Source organism: Oncorhynchus tshawytscha, linkage group LG14 (genome assembly GCF_018296145.1).
Source record: "Oncorhynchus tshawytscha isolate Ot180627B linkage group LG14, Otsh_v2.0, whole genome shotgun sequence".
In the NCBI taxonomy this organism is placed as follows: Eukaryota; Metazoa; Chordata; class Actinopteri; order Salmoniformes; family Salmonidae; genus Oncorhynchus; species Oncorhynchus tshawytscha.
In genome coordinates this window covers 39,317,190-39,331,050 of record NC_056442.1, presented here as the reverse complement: position 1 = coordinate 39,331,050, position 13,861 = coordinate 39,317,190, and the positions used below count along the sequence as shown (strand labels likewise).

The following is a 13,861-nucleotide window of genomic DNA, read 5'->3' as shown; positions in this document are numbered from 1 at the left end:
CTAATTGACTACCAGTGACACGGAGTAGCATTATATCTAAAATCTTACAAGCTCTCAGCAATCAATGCAACACCATATGGTCATAGGTCATGGGCGGGGACTGTGCTGCAACTCTGAGATAAGTAGTTTGTCATTTGCATACTGTGTGTGAAAGTGATAGGTCTCAATTTTTGGAATTAGGCAACTGGTCTAGCTCTAAAATAGATAGTCCTTGTCCAAGCACATTCAACAGTGTCTTATGTAACTGCATTAGATATGAAGACCCCCCCCCCTCACCTTGCATCATCACCCATTTGCCATCTAAGCCAAATTGAACCATCAGGTTATCTTCTTCCAGTCAGCCTTTTTTGGAACTCTGTATCTAGAGAATTTCACTCAGGGATGTGCAACTGACGAAATTGTCTTTGGAAGAATTTCCAAAAACAAACAAAAAATCACTTATATTTAAGTTGAGAGTAAAATAGTAGAATACACAAGGCAATTTTGAAATTTGGTTGTGCTGCATCAGCAATTTGTCTCTTGTTATGTCAATCACTGACAGTCACTCAATTAGCTCGTCAGTTAATATTTTTTAGATTGGTATATTAGTCTAGCCAGCTATCTAAACTTGTAGTAATCATGGTTTAATTACCAACCTGGGCCCCATTGATTTAGTTAAGACATTCTCACTCAGATATACACTTTGGCAAAATGTGTAGAATTGCAGGAAATTATCAGTAAATGTTCAACATTTTCTCTCCACCCAATGGCAAAATTAGTAGATTTGCATAAATGTAGCTATAAAATCGATAAATATTCTCTCTACCCCATGGCTAAATGGGTAGAATTGCAGCAAACTTGGTTTAAAACTGCAACATTTTCCCACACCCGGTGGCGAAATTAGTAGAATTTCAGGAAATGAACTATAAAACATTTAACTTATGTCCCCCAAAAGGCTAGAGCCGGCTCCTGAATGTGTGGGTACAAATCCGCGAGCCACTGCGGCCGCTCTTGATGAGTTCAGCTTTTGTGTGACCCCCACCCTCATCAAAGTTGCCCATCCCTGATCTAGCTAATATCACATGGGCTGATCGTAAGTGGGGAGGTGGGGGCAAAACATTGTTTACCCCTTTCCAGAATGTAGAGAGCCAGTGGGATTTACAGTAGCGCGCTGAGCACATCCCAATTGCCTTGTCCAACTCCGTCACAACACACACAGTCAGACCTCCAGCTGCATATGAGTCGACAGGTTGTGTACACAGAGGAAGTCGACTGAGAACATTTGATAGCTAAATAGATTTGCTAAGAATAACATCTAGTAGACAAAGGAACGCAGACATCGCCATGTCAAGTACAACAATCTCAAATACCGGCTTTTAAAGCAGGATATGTCCGTAGTAGACTGTACTGGATTTTTAACTCGCAGTTGCAAGTCAGCTGACGTTAACGGGTCGTCTGCTAGCACGTTGAATATTTCCACTGACCAAAAAAGCAACTTGGAGTTATCCGGGTAAGTGTACATACTTGTGTGAATTTAACTAGCCAATGTGTCATATTTCGCAGTTTTAGTCCAACTTTAACGTCATTCTATCTAGTCTGTACAGTACATTGAGCTTTTGCCAACTGGTTAGCTAAACGTCAGCCAATTCTTCCTGACTCCGTTCTTCCTGTCCTTAGTAAGTAGCTAGCCAATTTAACTAGCTAAAGTCAGCTAGCCAGTAACGTAATAGCCAAAATATACAGTGTACTGTATGAACACGTCACCAAAAAAGGTTTTTTCTTGGAGTGAAGTTTTTATGTCTCCAGGAGGAAAGTATCGTTCTTATTGAGCCCCAAGACTACTATTATGGCAATAAAGATACAATAAATTGGCCTCAAGTCAGACTTTAGAAGTAATACAATATGAAGATAATTTAGCTAATAGATTACGCCGAGATTTTTCACTTTCAAATTCTATTTTTTATTATTATTTACAACGACGGCCTCACTTGGGTGACGCTGGGTCGCCGCTCTATGGGACTCCCAATCACGGCCGGTTGTGATACAGCCTGGAATCGAACCAGGGTCTGTAGTGACTTCTCTAGCACTGAGATGTAGTCTCAGTGCCTTAGACCGCTGTGCCACTCCTTAGCCCAAAATGCAGCCACACCAAACAAAAAACAGATTTCAAAGTTTAACAAACCATAGAACTCAGCACAACTTGAGGACTACTTTTAACACTTTTTACAAATACACATTTACAGGAAGAACTGTGCAGATACAAAGTCTGGTAACAGAATTTAACCGAGGGAGATTTTGCTGCTTTGTTACCAAATTTAGCATCTGCACAGTTTTTCCAGTAAAGTGTTTTTTTTTAAACTGTGTAAATTGTTCAAAGTAGTCATTGTTCATAGAGTTGTATGGTTTGTTAAACTTTGAAATCAATAGTTTTTGTTTGGCATACATTTTAAAGTGTGAAATCTAATTCTGTTACCGTGGAATTGCCATTAATTCGGCATCTCAGTACTTTGTGTGTAAGGTTAGCCCCATGGATGTTCCACTATGTAAAGCTAGTTAGTGTAAGGTGAATCTGATGCCCAGCCTTTGGTAGTAATGGGGACAGTGGCACACTGCCCTGTAAAGGTGCTGTTCTATGTATGATACAATAAACTGAGATCATGACTCTGTGGTTACTCCAGATTGCATTTCACTTAAGTTATTGCTTTGATGGTATTGTATGTATATTCATTCTCATGGTTGTCTTACAGGAGCCGAATGGCCTCTGTTGTGGCCTCTGTTGTGACTGTGAAAACCGAGAAGCGGCCTGCTCCTGCTGACCCTCAGGATGTTGACTCCAACACCAAAAAACCCAGGTAACAAAAATTGATATGAGTAGCCTACATTTAGTACTCAGTTTATGTGCCAAAACATGATTGGTATGTCACTGGTCAGGAGCTTTTTCTCTTAGTTCCTGTTCCTAAACCCATTCTTTATCTTTCAGCCTAGGTTTGAGTTCAAACAGCAGCCAAGTAAACTTGCCATGATTTGTTTAACCTTCATGTTGTCTAAGGATTTGGGCACCATCAATGGAACCATCACTCAATCTCTGCCTGCCCCAAAGGAAACTGCTGCCCAGCCTGAAGACCAAGCGGGCCTCCGAGCTGGTCCTAGTTATTGGTACAGGGGTGAGTTCAGCTGTGGCCCCTCAGGTCCCTGCATTGCGCTCCTGGAAGGGTTTGATCCAGGCCTTGTTGGACGCGGCCAACGACTTTGACCTCCTAGAGGAAGAGGAGAGTCGGCGTTTTCAGAAGAGCCTGAAGGACGACAAGAACCTAGTCCACGTGGCTCATGACCTCATCCAGAAGCTCTCTCCGGTAAGGCTTCACTTCCCCCACTCCTTTGCACATACAGACAGCCAGACGTGGACAGGACACTGCCAATACACCAGTGTCGTTCATTGTAAACCTTCCTGTATTGGGATTTGTAATACCAGTGGGAATGACAGTGGCAAGGAGTCAGCATAATTATATCTAAATTCGAAATCATTTGATTCAGGTTTTTCAACCTGTGTTCTTTGTAAAAGGTGATGCCCTTGCCCTAACCAAAGTACAGCACTGATAGATGACAACAACAACACTTCATCGTTCATTGCGTTGTTTTCAAAGCCACTGACAAGTTGGCTCAACCAGTTCTGACACTTTTAAGGCCTGTTATTTGATTCGCTAGATGAAGAAATCCCCCCCCCCAGTGAATAACGTCTCATTGATTTCTCAATAAGTCAACGAACCAGTGGACCGTGACTAAATGATGGAGAAATTCAAGGGGAAAACATTTAGGGATTTCCGTACCAGCTCATATCCCCGTCATACCAGGTTGGCTCAAACCATAACGGATTGATGAGGTCTTCATACCATCTGTCTTCAGTGTTAGTCATGTCTCATCGCACCTTTCACGTTGCTTAAATATGCTTTGTTTCAGCAGCCTGCCTGTTTCCACAAAGGGAACAAACAGCCCATTGTGGGTTTATCCATAGTTTTTATTCCGGTTCACAATCATGCAGGCCCGTTGTTGTTGGCTATGGATTTGGGGGGCTTTAACATTTTAATGGGAGTGCTGCTGCCTAGTAAAAAAAAAATGTTTTGTAATCATGGAGTAATGTGAACCCGGGAACACCAGCCCCTGCCAAGGTTTCCATTCAGCCTCAGAATAACAAGAGCGCCCCACCAGACTAAATAGCTCACAAGAAGAGACATGATTATCAGGTGATTACACAGCCATGGAGCCTGTGGCAAATATTTGTCTGTTCTTACTTAGCAAGCAGTGGTTCTCCACAGGCCTGTCTGTACATGTTCAGCATCTTATCAGTATGGGGTAAGCAACTTTAGCTGAACATAATTCACTGTATCACAATTCCAGTGGGTCAGAAGTTTATATACACTAAGTTGACTGTGCCTTTAAAAAGAATGGAAAATTCCAGAAAATGATTTCATGGCTTTAGAAGCTTCCCATTAGGCTAATTGACATTATTTGAGTCAATTGGAGGTGTACCTGTGGATGTATTTCAAGGCCTATCTTCAAACTCAGTGCCTCTTTGCTTGACATCATGGGAAAATCAAAAGAAATCAGCCAAGACCTCAGAAAAAAAATTGTAGACCTCCACAAGTCTGGGAGCAATTTCCAAATGCCTGATGGTACCATGTTCATCTGTACAAACAATCGTACGCAACTATAACACCATGGGACCACTCAGCCATCATACCGCTCAGGAAGGAGACATGTTCTGTCTCCTAGAGATGAATGTACTTTGGTGCGAAAAGTGAATCTATCCCAGAACAGCAGCAAAGGACCTTGTGAAGATGCTGGAGGAAACCGGTACAAAAGTATCTATATCCACAGTAAAACGAGTCCTGTATCGACATAACCTGAAAGGCTGCTCAGCAAGGAAGAAGCCACTGCTCCAAAACCGCCATTAAATAGCCAGACTACGCAACTGCACATGGGGACTCGTACTGTTTGGAGAAATGTCCTCTGGTCTGATTAAACAAAATTAGAACTGTTTGGCCATAATGACCATCGTTATGTTCGGAGGAAAAAGGGGGAGGCTTGCAAGCCGAAGAACACAATGCCAACCGTGAAGCACGGGGGTGGCAGCATCATGTTGTGGAGGGGCTTTGCTGCAGGAGGGACTGGTGCACTTAACAAAATAGATAGCATCATGAGGCAGGAAAATTATGTGGATATATTGAAGCAAAATCTCAAGACATCAGTCAGGAAGTTAAAGCTTGGTTGCAAATGGGTCTTCCAAATGGACAATGACCCCAAGCATACTTCCAAAGTTGTGGCCCTGACCTCAATCCTATAGAAAATTTGTGGGCAGAACTGAAAAGGTGTGTGCGAGCAAGGAGGCCTAGAAACCTGACTCAGTTACACTAGCTCTGTTAGGAGGAATGGGCCAAAATTCATCCAACTTATTGTGGCAAGCTTGAGGAAGGCTACCCTAAACGTTTGACCCAAGTTAAACAATTTAAAGGCAATGCTACCAAATACACTCAATTAGTATGTACATTTCTGACCCTCTGGTAATGTGATGAAAGAAATAAAAGCTGAAATAAATCATTCTCTACTATTATTCTGACATTTCACATTCTTAAAATAAAGTGGTGATCCTAACTATAGGTCGACCGATTATGATTTTTCAACACCGATACCGATTATTGGAGGACCCAAAAAGTTGATACCGATTAATCGGCCAGTTATTTATTTGTAATAATGACAATTACAACAATACTAAATGAACACTTATTTTAACTTAATATAATACATAAATAAAATCAATTTAGCCTCAAGTAAATTTGGTTTAAATAATGCAAAAACAAAGTGTTGGAGAAGAAAGTAAAAGTGCAATATGTGCTATGTAAGAAAATTAGCGTTTCAGTTCCTTGCTCAGAACATGAGAACATATGAAAGCTGGTGGTTCCTTTTTAACATGAGTCTTCAGTATTCCCAGGTAAGAAGTTTTAGGTTGTAGTTATTATAGGAATTATAGGACTATTTCCCTCTATACCATTTGTATTTCATTAACCTTTGACTATTAGATGTTCTCATAGGCACTTTAGTATTGCCGGTGTAACAGTATAGCTTCCGTCCCTCTCCTCGCTCCTCCCTGGGCTCGAACCAGCAACACAACGTCAACAGCCACCATCGAAGCAGCGTTACCCATGCAGAGCAAGGGAAACAACCACCCCAAGGCTCAGAGCGAGTGACGTTTGAAACGCTATTAGCGTGTGCTAACTAGCTAGCCATTTTACTTCGGTTACACCAGCCTCATCTCGGGAGTTGATAGCCTTGAAGTCATAAACAGCGCAATGCTTGACGCATAACGAAGAGCTGCTGGCAAAACGCACAAAAGTGCTGTTTGAATGAATGTTTACGCGCCTGCTTCTGTCTATCAATGCTCAGTCAGATACTTAGATACTTGTATGCTTAGTCAGATTATATGCAACGCAGGACACGCTAGATAATATCTAGTAATATCATCAACCATGTATAGTTAACTAGTGATTATGATTGTTTTTTATAAGATAAGTTTAATGCTAGCTAGCAACTTACCTTGGCTTACTGCATTCGTGTAACAGGCAGTCTCCTTGTGGAGTGCAACGAGAGAGAGGCAGGTCGTTATTGCATTGGACTAGTTAACTGTAAGGGTGCAAGATTGGATCCCCCAAGCTGACAAGGTGAAAATCTGTCGTTCTGCCCCTGAACGAGGCAGTTAACCCACCGTTCCTAGGCCGTCATTGAAAATAAGAATGTGTTCTTAACTCACTTGCCTAGTTAAATAAGGGTATTACATTTTATTTATTTTTATCTGCAAATCGGCTTCCAAAAATACCGATTGTTATGAAAACTCGAAATCGGCCATAATTAATCGGCCATTCCGATTAATCGGTCGACCTCTAATCCTAACTGACCTAAAACAAGGAATTTTTACTCTGATTAAATGTCAGGAATTGTGAAACTGAATTTAAATGTAGTTGGCTAAGGTGTATGTAAACTTCCGACTTCAACTGTAGATCTATGGCGCTTGCTATATAAAGTAGCCTGAGTCTCAAATTTTGTAGAATTTAACATGCTGAATTTAAAGAAAACACTTTGAAAATAGGACTCTCTTAGCTTGAGGACTCTTGTAGAGTGTAGAAGGAGAGATTTGTCATTGCTTCACCTTTTTTAGTCTTTGGTCACATTGTTGCCCAACGGGCACAGACGTCAATTCAAAGTCTATTCCACATTGGTTCAACATAATTTAATTGAAACAACATCGATTCAACCAGTTGGTGCTTGTTCACAGAACCACTGAAGTGAAACAAGGCTTCTGCAAGGAGGACTGTCCCGCGTCTCAAGAAGTGATCAAATACAGAGTGGGTCACAGCAGTTTAACCCAATGGTATTGGTGCGGCAATGAGGGCAATCCAAACAATGTAAATAACTGGATTAGGACTGTGTTTTGGCACACAATGTCGGTTAATGAGCCTAATCTGAAGGTTAGACTCAGAATGTTTGTGACCTAAATCCTTTCATGCTGTCAATGAATGACCTAGGCAAAATACTCTAGGAAATTATATTACAATTTTCCCTGTTTAGGACTAGATTGGTTGAAAACAACTTAACTTTAGGGTCGAATCCTAGGCTATATCAATCTCAAAATCAGGATTGGACCATGGTACTACTTTACCTTATTTGGTTGTTACATAAATCCTGAAACAAAAGGAGAATACGTTCAGTACAGAAGTCAACAGCAGGGTGGGTGGATAGCTAGATGCTTGCCCTTGGTGATGATGACTTCCTTCCTGTGGAAAGGGATCCTGTTGTTAGTTAATTAGCCCACTAGATCTCTAATCTCTAGACAGTCCAGCAGTCGGCCAGGCAGCTGGCTGTGCTAAGCTCACCTCGACAGTGCTATTCATAGCGGGCCAGCACTTCTCCAATGTTTTCCTACAGCCATTGCCAGGTAGTGTGAGCGTTTTGCATAGCTCTCGGTAATGAGATTTATCCATTACAGACAGCCATAATCTCATGGCTACTCAAACATCCTGCCCACCAACTCTTTGCTCCATAGCCATGTTTACCGTGTATAGCAACTGTTTACATGCCACATCTAATGATGGAAAGACATTTTCACCTTTCATTTACATGACTACCACAACCAGTCATAAATGCTTTATTATACCTTTTAAAAAACGTCTCCCTACTAGTGGTTAAGTACCAGCAGTATGATCTGGTCCCAGAAATGCAATACACACCCACTAACCCCTAGTCATTGTGTTCCTGCCCTATCATTGCAGAGAACAGGCAATGTGCGATCCACCTTCTTCAAGGACTGCCTGTACGAGGTGTTTGACGATCTGGAGTGTAAGATGGAGAATGCGGGGAAGCACCTTCTCCGCTCCGTACTGCAGCTGATGGAGAGTGGAGCGCTGGTCCTCACCACCAACTTTGACAACCTGCTGGAAATTTATGCAGCCCACCAGGGATCGAAGCTGGAGTCTCTGGACCTCACAGATGAGAAGAAGGTAACAACAGATCCTTTTCCCCTTTGGAAAGATCTCTGTAGTCATGGCCTTGTTTGCTCTTTAGGACCAAATTATAAATTGTGTGCATAACTGACTTTCATTGAAATAACACATTATGGATTGATGCCAATTGGGAATTTGCATGAACATTTTTGTTCCAGTATGTCATGTGTGCAGATCTAGTCTGTTTCTAAAGCTACACTAGCACACCACTTCGCTATGATGCAATTGGGGTTGTTATCATTTAGAGAAAATCCCTTACTGAATAAGTTTAATTTTTGGACAAAATTTAAATCACAGTGGAGCTCACAGGTGCCGAACCTCATCATAAGGGGAACATTTTTAACATTTAACATATATCTAACACAACATTGCTGTAACATTAGTAAGAGATGCATCTTTCAAATGATTTGCCCCAGATATAAAGTGCTCCGCACATCATCGTCATTAACAGTTGGAAAAATGGCAGAGAGTGAGACAGGGAAGCGACAGCAGTGAAGTCCTGTATTGCAATACTTTGACAAGTTAAATAAGAATGTGGTGAAATGCAAACTTTGCGAGTTGGAATTGAGCTACAGTGGCAGTACAGGTGCAATGCTTAACCATCTGAAAGGGAAGCACCGTGAGACACTAACTGTTGCTGGCCTGGATGGAGAAATTGTACAATGATTGCTCTGCAAGTACAAAGCGTGAGCTCTCAAACACCCCATAAGTGGCATTAACAACAGATTGTTGGATGAACATGCTGTCATGCATCACTGCGACGAGCCATCACATTGATGAGAAGTGGGACATGAAGTCCCATGTACTGACTACTGAGAACATGGAGGTGAAGCACACAGCAGAGAACCGAAAAACATTAACTACCATTGTTGCTGAGTGGGTTGGGGACAGCAGTAAGGTAAGCCCCGTCCAGTAGCCAATGGAACTGCATTGTCCCCTAGCGATCATACGCTCAAACATACAGCTGAAGTCGGAAGTTTACATACACCTTAGCCAAATACACTTAAACCCAGTTTTTCACAATTCCTGACATTTAATCTGCGTAAAAAATCCCTGTTTTCGGTCAGTTAGGATCACCACTTTATTTTAAGAATGTGAAATGTCAGAATAATAGTAGAGAGAATGAGTTATTTCAGCTTTTATTTCTTTCATCACATTCCCAGTGGGTCAGAAGTTTACATGCACTCAATTAGTATTTGGTAGCATTGCCTTTAAATTGTTTAACTTGGGTCAAATGTTTTTGGTAGCCTTCCTCAAGCTTCCCACAATAAGTTGGGTGAATTTTGGCCCATTCCTCCTGACAGAGCTGGTGTAACTGAGTCAGGATTGTAGGCCTCCTTGCTCGCACACACTTTTTCAGTTCTGTTCTATAGGATTGAGGTCAGAGCTTTGTGATGGCCACTCTAATACCTTGACTTTGTTGTCCTTAAGCCATTTTGCCACAACTTTGGAAGTATGCTTGGGGTTATTGTCCATTTGGAAGACCCATTTGCGACCAAGCTTTAACTTCCTGACTGATTTCTTGAGATGTTGTTTCAATATATCCACATAATTTTCATTCCTCATGATGCCATCTATTTTGTGAAGTGCACCAGTCCCTCCTGCAGCAAAGCCCCTCCACAACATGATGCTGCCACCCCGTGCTTCACGGTTGGGATTGTGTTCTTTGGCTTGCAAGCCTCCCCCTTTTTCCTCCAAATATAACGATGGTCATTATGGCCAAACAGTTCTAATTTTGTTTCATCAGACCAGAGGACATTTCTCCAAACAGTACGATCTTTGTCCCCATGTGCAGTTGAAAAGCGTAGTCTGGCTATTTTATGGCGGTTTTGGAGCAGTGGCTTCTTCCTTGCTGAGCGGCCTTTCAGGTTATGTCGATATAGGACTCGTTTTACTGTGGATATAAATACTTTTGTTCCGGTTTCCTCCAGCATCTTCACAAGATCTTTTGCTGCTGTTCTGGGATTGATTTTCACTTTTCGCACCTAAGTACGTTCATCTCTAGGAGACAGAAAGCATCTCTTTCCTGAGCGGTATGTGACGGTGCGTGGTCCCATGGTGTTTGTACAGATGAACGTGGTACCTTCAGGCGTTTGGAAATTGCTCACAAGGATGAACCAAACTTGTGGAGGTCTACAGTTTTTTTTATGAGGTCTTGGCTGATTTCTTTAGATTTTTCTTATGATGTTAAGCAAAGAGGCACTGAGTTTGAAGGTAGGCCTTGAAATACATCCACAGGTACACCTCCAATTGGTTCGAATTATGTTAAGTAGCCTATCAGAAGCTTCTAAAGCCATGACATTTTCTGGAATTTTCCATTCTTTTTAAAGGCACAGTCAACTTAGTGTATGTAAACTTCTGACCCACTGGAATTGTGAATTAATCTGTCTGTAAACAATTGTTGGAAAAATGACTTGTGTCATGCACAAGGTAGATGTCCTAACCGACTTGCCAAAACTATAGTTTGTTAACAAGAAATGTGGAGGGTTTGAAAAATTAGTTTTAATGACTCCAACCTAAGTGTATGTAATCGTCCGACTTCAACATCACCTAATTTAATGGGGTTTTTTCATAACGTTTAAATAATAAAACAATTGCCATTTAAATGTTAAGAAATGTTTTACATTTGTCATATCTATAGATTTGGGAATGTGGTGTGGACACTGGAACAGGTTTTAAGACGGCATCAGAGCTGGGGGGGGGGTGTCACCTTTATTTACCAGTTAGGCTAGTTGAGAACAAGTTCTCATTTACAACTGCGACCTGGCCAAGATAAAGCGGTGCGACACAAACAACAATACAGTTACACATGGAATAAACAAACATAGTCAATAATACAATATAAAAAGTCTATATACAGTGTGTGCAAATGAGGTAAGGCAATAAATAGGCCATAGTGGCAATATAGCAATTAAACACTGGAGTGACAGATGTGCATTAGATGAGTGTGCAGGTAGATTGACTCAAATGATTAGGGACCCCTGTTCGGGGAAGTTGTCTATGAAACACTGATGTCATGACAGTTTAACTATACTACGTTGTTTATGCTCACAACACAGGGAATGCTCTTACACATAAAACGTGTTTTTAATGTGTATTTATGGCAAATTCAAGGGAAGGTATTTAATTCAAAGCCCAACATATGTCTTCTAATATTGTTGCCCTTCTAATATGGTGTCCTTACACCAGAGAAAATGATCAACGTATTGACCTGTGAAAGTACAGTATTTTGTCTCTGACAGAAGTAGGATGTAGTTAGTATATATTGAGGTCAGATTTTCAAACATCCTCCAACCATTGTCAACATTTATGGATTAATCAATGTCAGAAATAGGAACTAACCTGACATATATTTCTCCTTTAAGCAGAACTTAAACACTATTCCTCCTCTCACCTTAGCAGGGACACAACATGGATGGATTATTTATGTAGAAGCATTAAAATAATTGACATGAGTCTATGTATTTATCAGAAGCCTGTGACCTTCAGGTGTGGTATTTATGCACTCTCACATTAGTTGTTACTCTATACCCAGTGAGAACAGGTATTGGTGCTATGGACTGTGAAATGTGTGTATGTGCAGGTCCTGGAGTGGGCTCAGGGGAAGAGAAGTCTGAGCGTTTTGCACATTCACGGTGTTTACACGAATCCCAGTGGCATTGTACTGCACCCTGCTGGCTACCAGAATGTACTGAGGAACACTGAAGTCATGGTGAGCATTGAGGCAGGCAGCCTTTAAATGATACCCTGGAAATGTTTTAGCAGTTGCTGATGTTTAAAAAAAAATGTTACATTTAAGTAAAGTAAATTCTGTCAGTGTCTTAATGAAAACGGAATTCTCTTGGTTCAACAGAGAGAGATCCAAAAACTGTATGAGACCAAGTCGTTTGTGTTCCTGGGCTGCGGGCGCACGGTGGACGACACCACCTTCCAGGCTCTGTTCCTGGAGGCGGTCAAACACAAGTCGGACCTGGAGCACTTCATGCTGGTGCGGCGCGAGGACGTTGGAGAGTTCAAGAAGCTGCGGGACAACATGCTGGACAAGGGCATCAAGGTCATCTCCTACGGCAATGAGTATTCTGACCTGCCCGAGTACTTTGAGCGGCTGGCCAATGAGATCTGCAACCGCGACGCCGTCATTAACGGCTGGGGTAAGGAAGCCCCTCTGGTACAATTTATAGGAAGGGAAGAGCCTTTTCACATAACTTACCAGTTTCAGTGAAATTACTCAAACTCTCTCACTGCATGTTTAGTAATCATACAGTATCCACTTCCTACAATAGATCACTTATTTGGTGATATGTAAGTGTAAATCATAAAACAATTATTTATTTAGTGCTTGGATCTCCTCTTACGGTGATGCTACTGAGGAATTATATTTTAGTGAGCCAAGTTGCATATTTTTCTGTGTTTAAACATGAATAGCTCCTTTGTTTGCCCTCACTATTTGTGATTTTCATAGGATCTCCCTCTCAAGAAGAACAGGAAACCCAGAATGGCTTTCATTCACAGAAGTGCCTCCTTCAAGGTTAGGATTGTGTACAGGCTTACCTGTAATGCATGGCAGTCCATGGTAATATACAGCTGTTGGTTCTCCTGGTCTTTTACCTGTTCACCTTCTCTTTCTGTCCAGACTATTCTTCTTGACAGGCACAAAACAGGTGGGAGTATCAGTCCTTTTCATTCATCGTTCCTTCATAGAGTTCAGTCTACTACTCAGGTCTGGTTTCATTGGATCTACTACAACTCCTCCAGGCAAATATGGGCCAGAAGAGAACATGTTACTGCTCTGTAGTCACCCGCTGATTGTTTTTATTTTTTTCTGTACCGGTTGTCATGACAAAGGGAAAGATCCAGCCAAGGAGCTAAAAGGAAAGCAGCTGTCCACTTAATGTAAATGTAGGCCTAATGGATATAGATGTGTGAAGTAGGGATGACAATGTCAGGTCCCTGATCTGGTTTCTCGCATATCATTTGGAAATGAATCCTGTCCTGAATGGATGGCTGGAGGCAGTCCAGTGGACCTAGATGTGAGTTTCTGAAGAGAAGCAGGCGTGGGGAAAATGTAGCCAATATATGGCGTAAGGGCTGTTCCGATGCAGTGCCTGGATACAGCCTATATACCACAAACCCCTGAGGTGCCTTATTGCTGTTAGAAGCTACTTACCAACATAATTAGACAGTCTGATATGTCAATCAGCATTCAGGGTTCACTCCACCCAGCTTCTTTTTATGCCTTTTGTATTGTTAATACTGCAGGTTGAGAAATGTGTAGGTATTTAAGTGCTATTTAAAAAATAAAAATAAACACTTTGGTATCATACACCTAACTC

General features: G+C 41.5%; 1 protein-coding gene across 2 annotated transcripts; it reads left to right on the top strand.

Annotated features, from left to right (window-relative positions):
* Positions 1-1,126: 1,126 nt before the first annotated feature.
* LOC112267192 (protein FAM118B) lies at positions 1,127-13,851 on the top strand. 2 transcript variants are annotated; one of them, XM_024445395.2, is made up of 8 exons: positions 1,127-1,489; positions 2,727-2,831; positions 3,080-3,332; positions 8,298-8,525; positions 12,112-12,240; positions 12,382-12,679; positions 12,991-13,056; positions 13,162-13,851. In XM_024445395.2, the coding sequence occupies exons 1-8, from the start codon at positions 1,368-1,370 to the stop codon at positions 13,173-13,175; spliced, it is 1,215 nt and encodes a 404-aa protein (XP_024301163.1). In that variant the 5' UTR covers positions 1,127-1,367; the 3' UTR covers positions 13,176-13,851. The 2 variants fall into 2 exon arrangements, with proteins under 2 accessions (XP_024301163.1, XP_024301162.1); XM_024445394.2 differs by having other exon boundaries at positions 3,029-3,332.
* Positions 13,852-13,861: the final 10 nt, after the last annotated feature.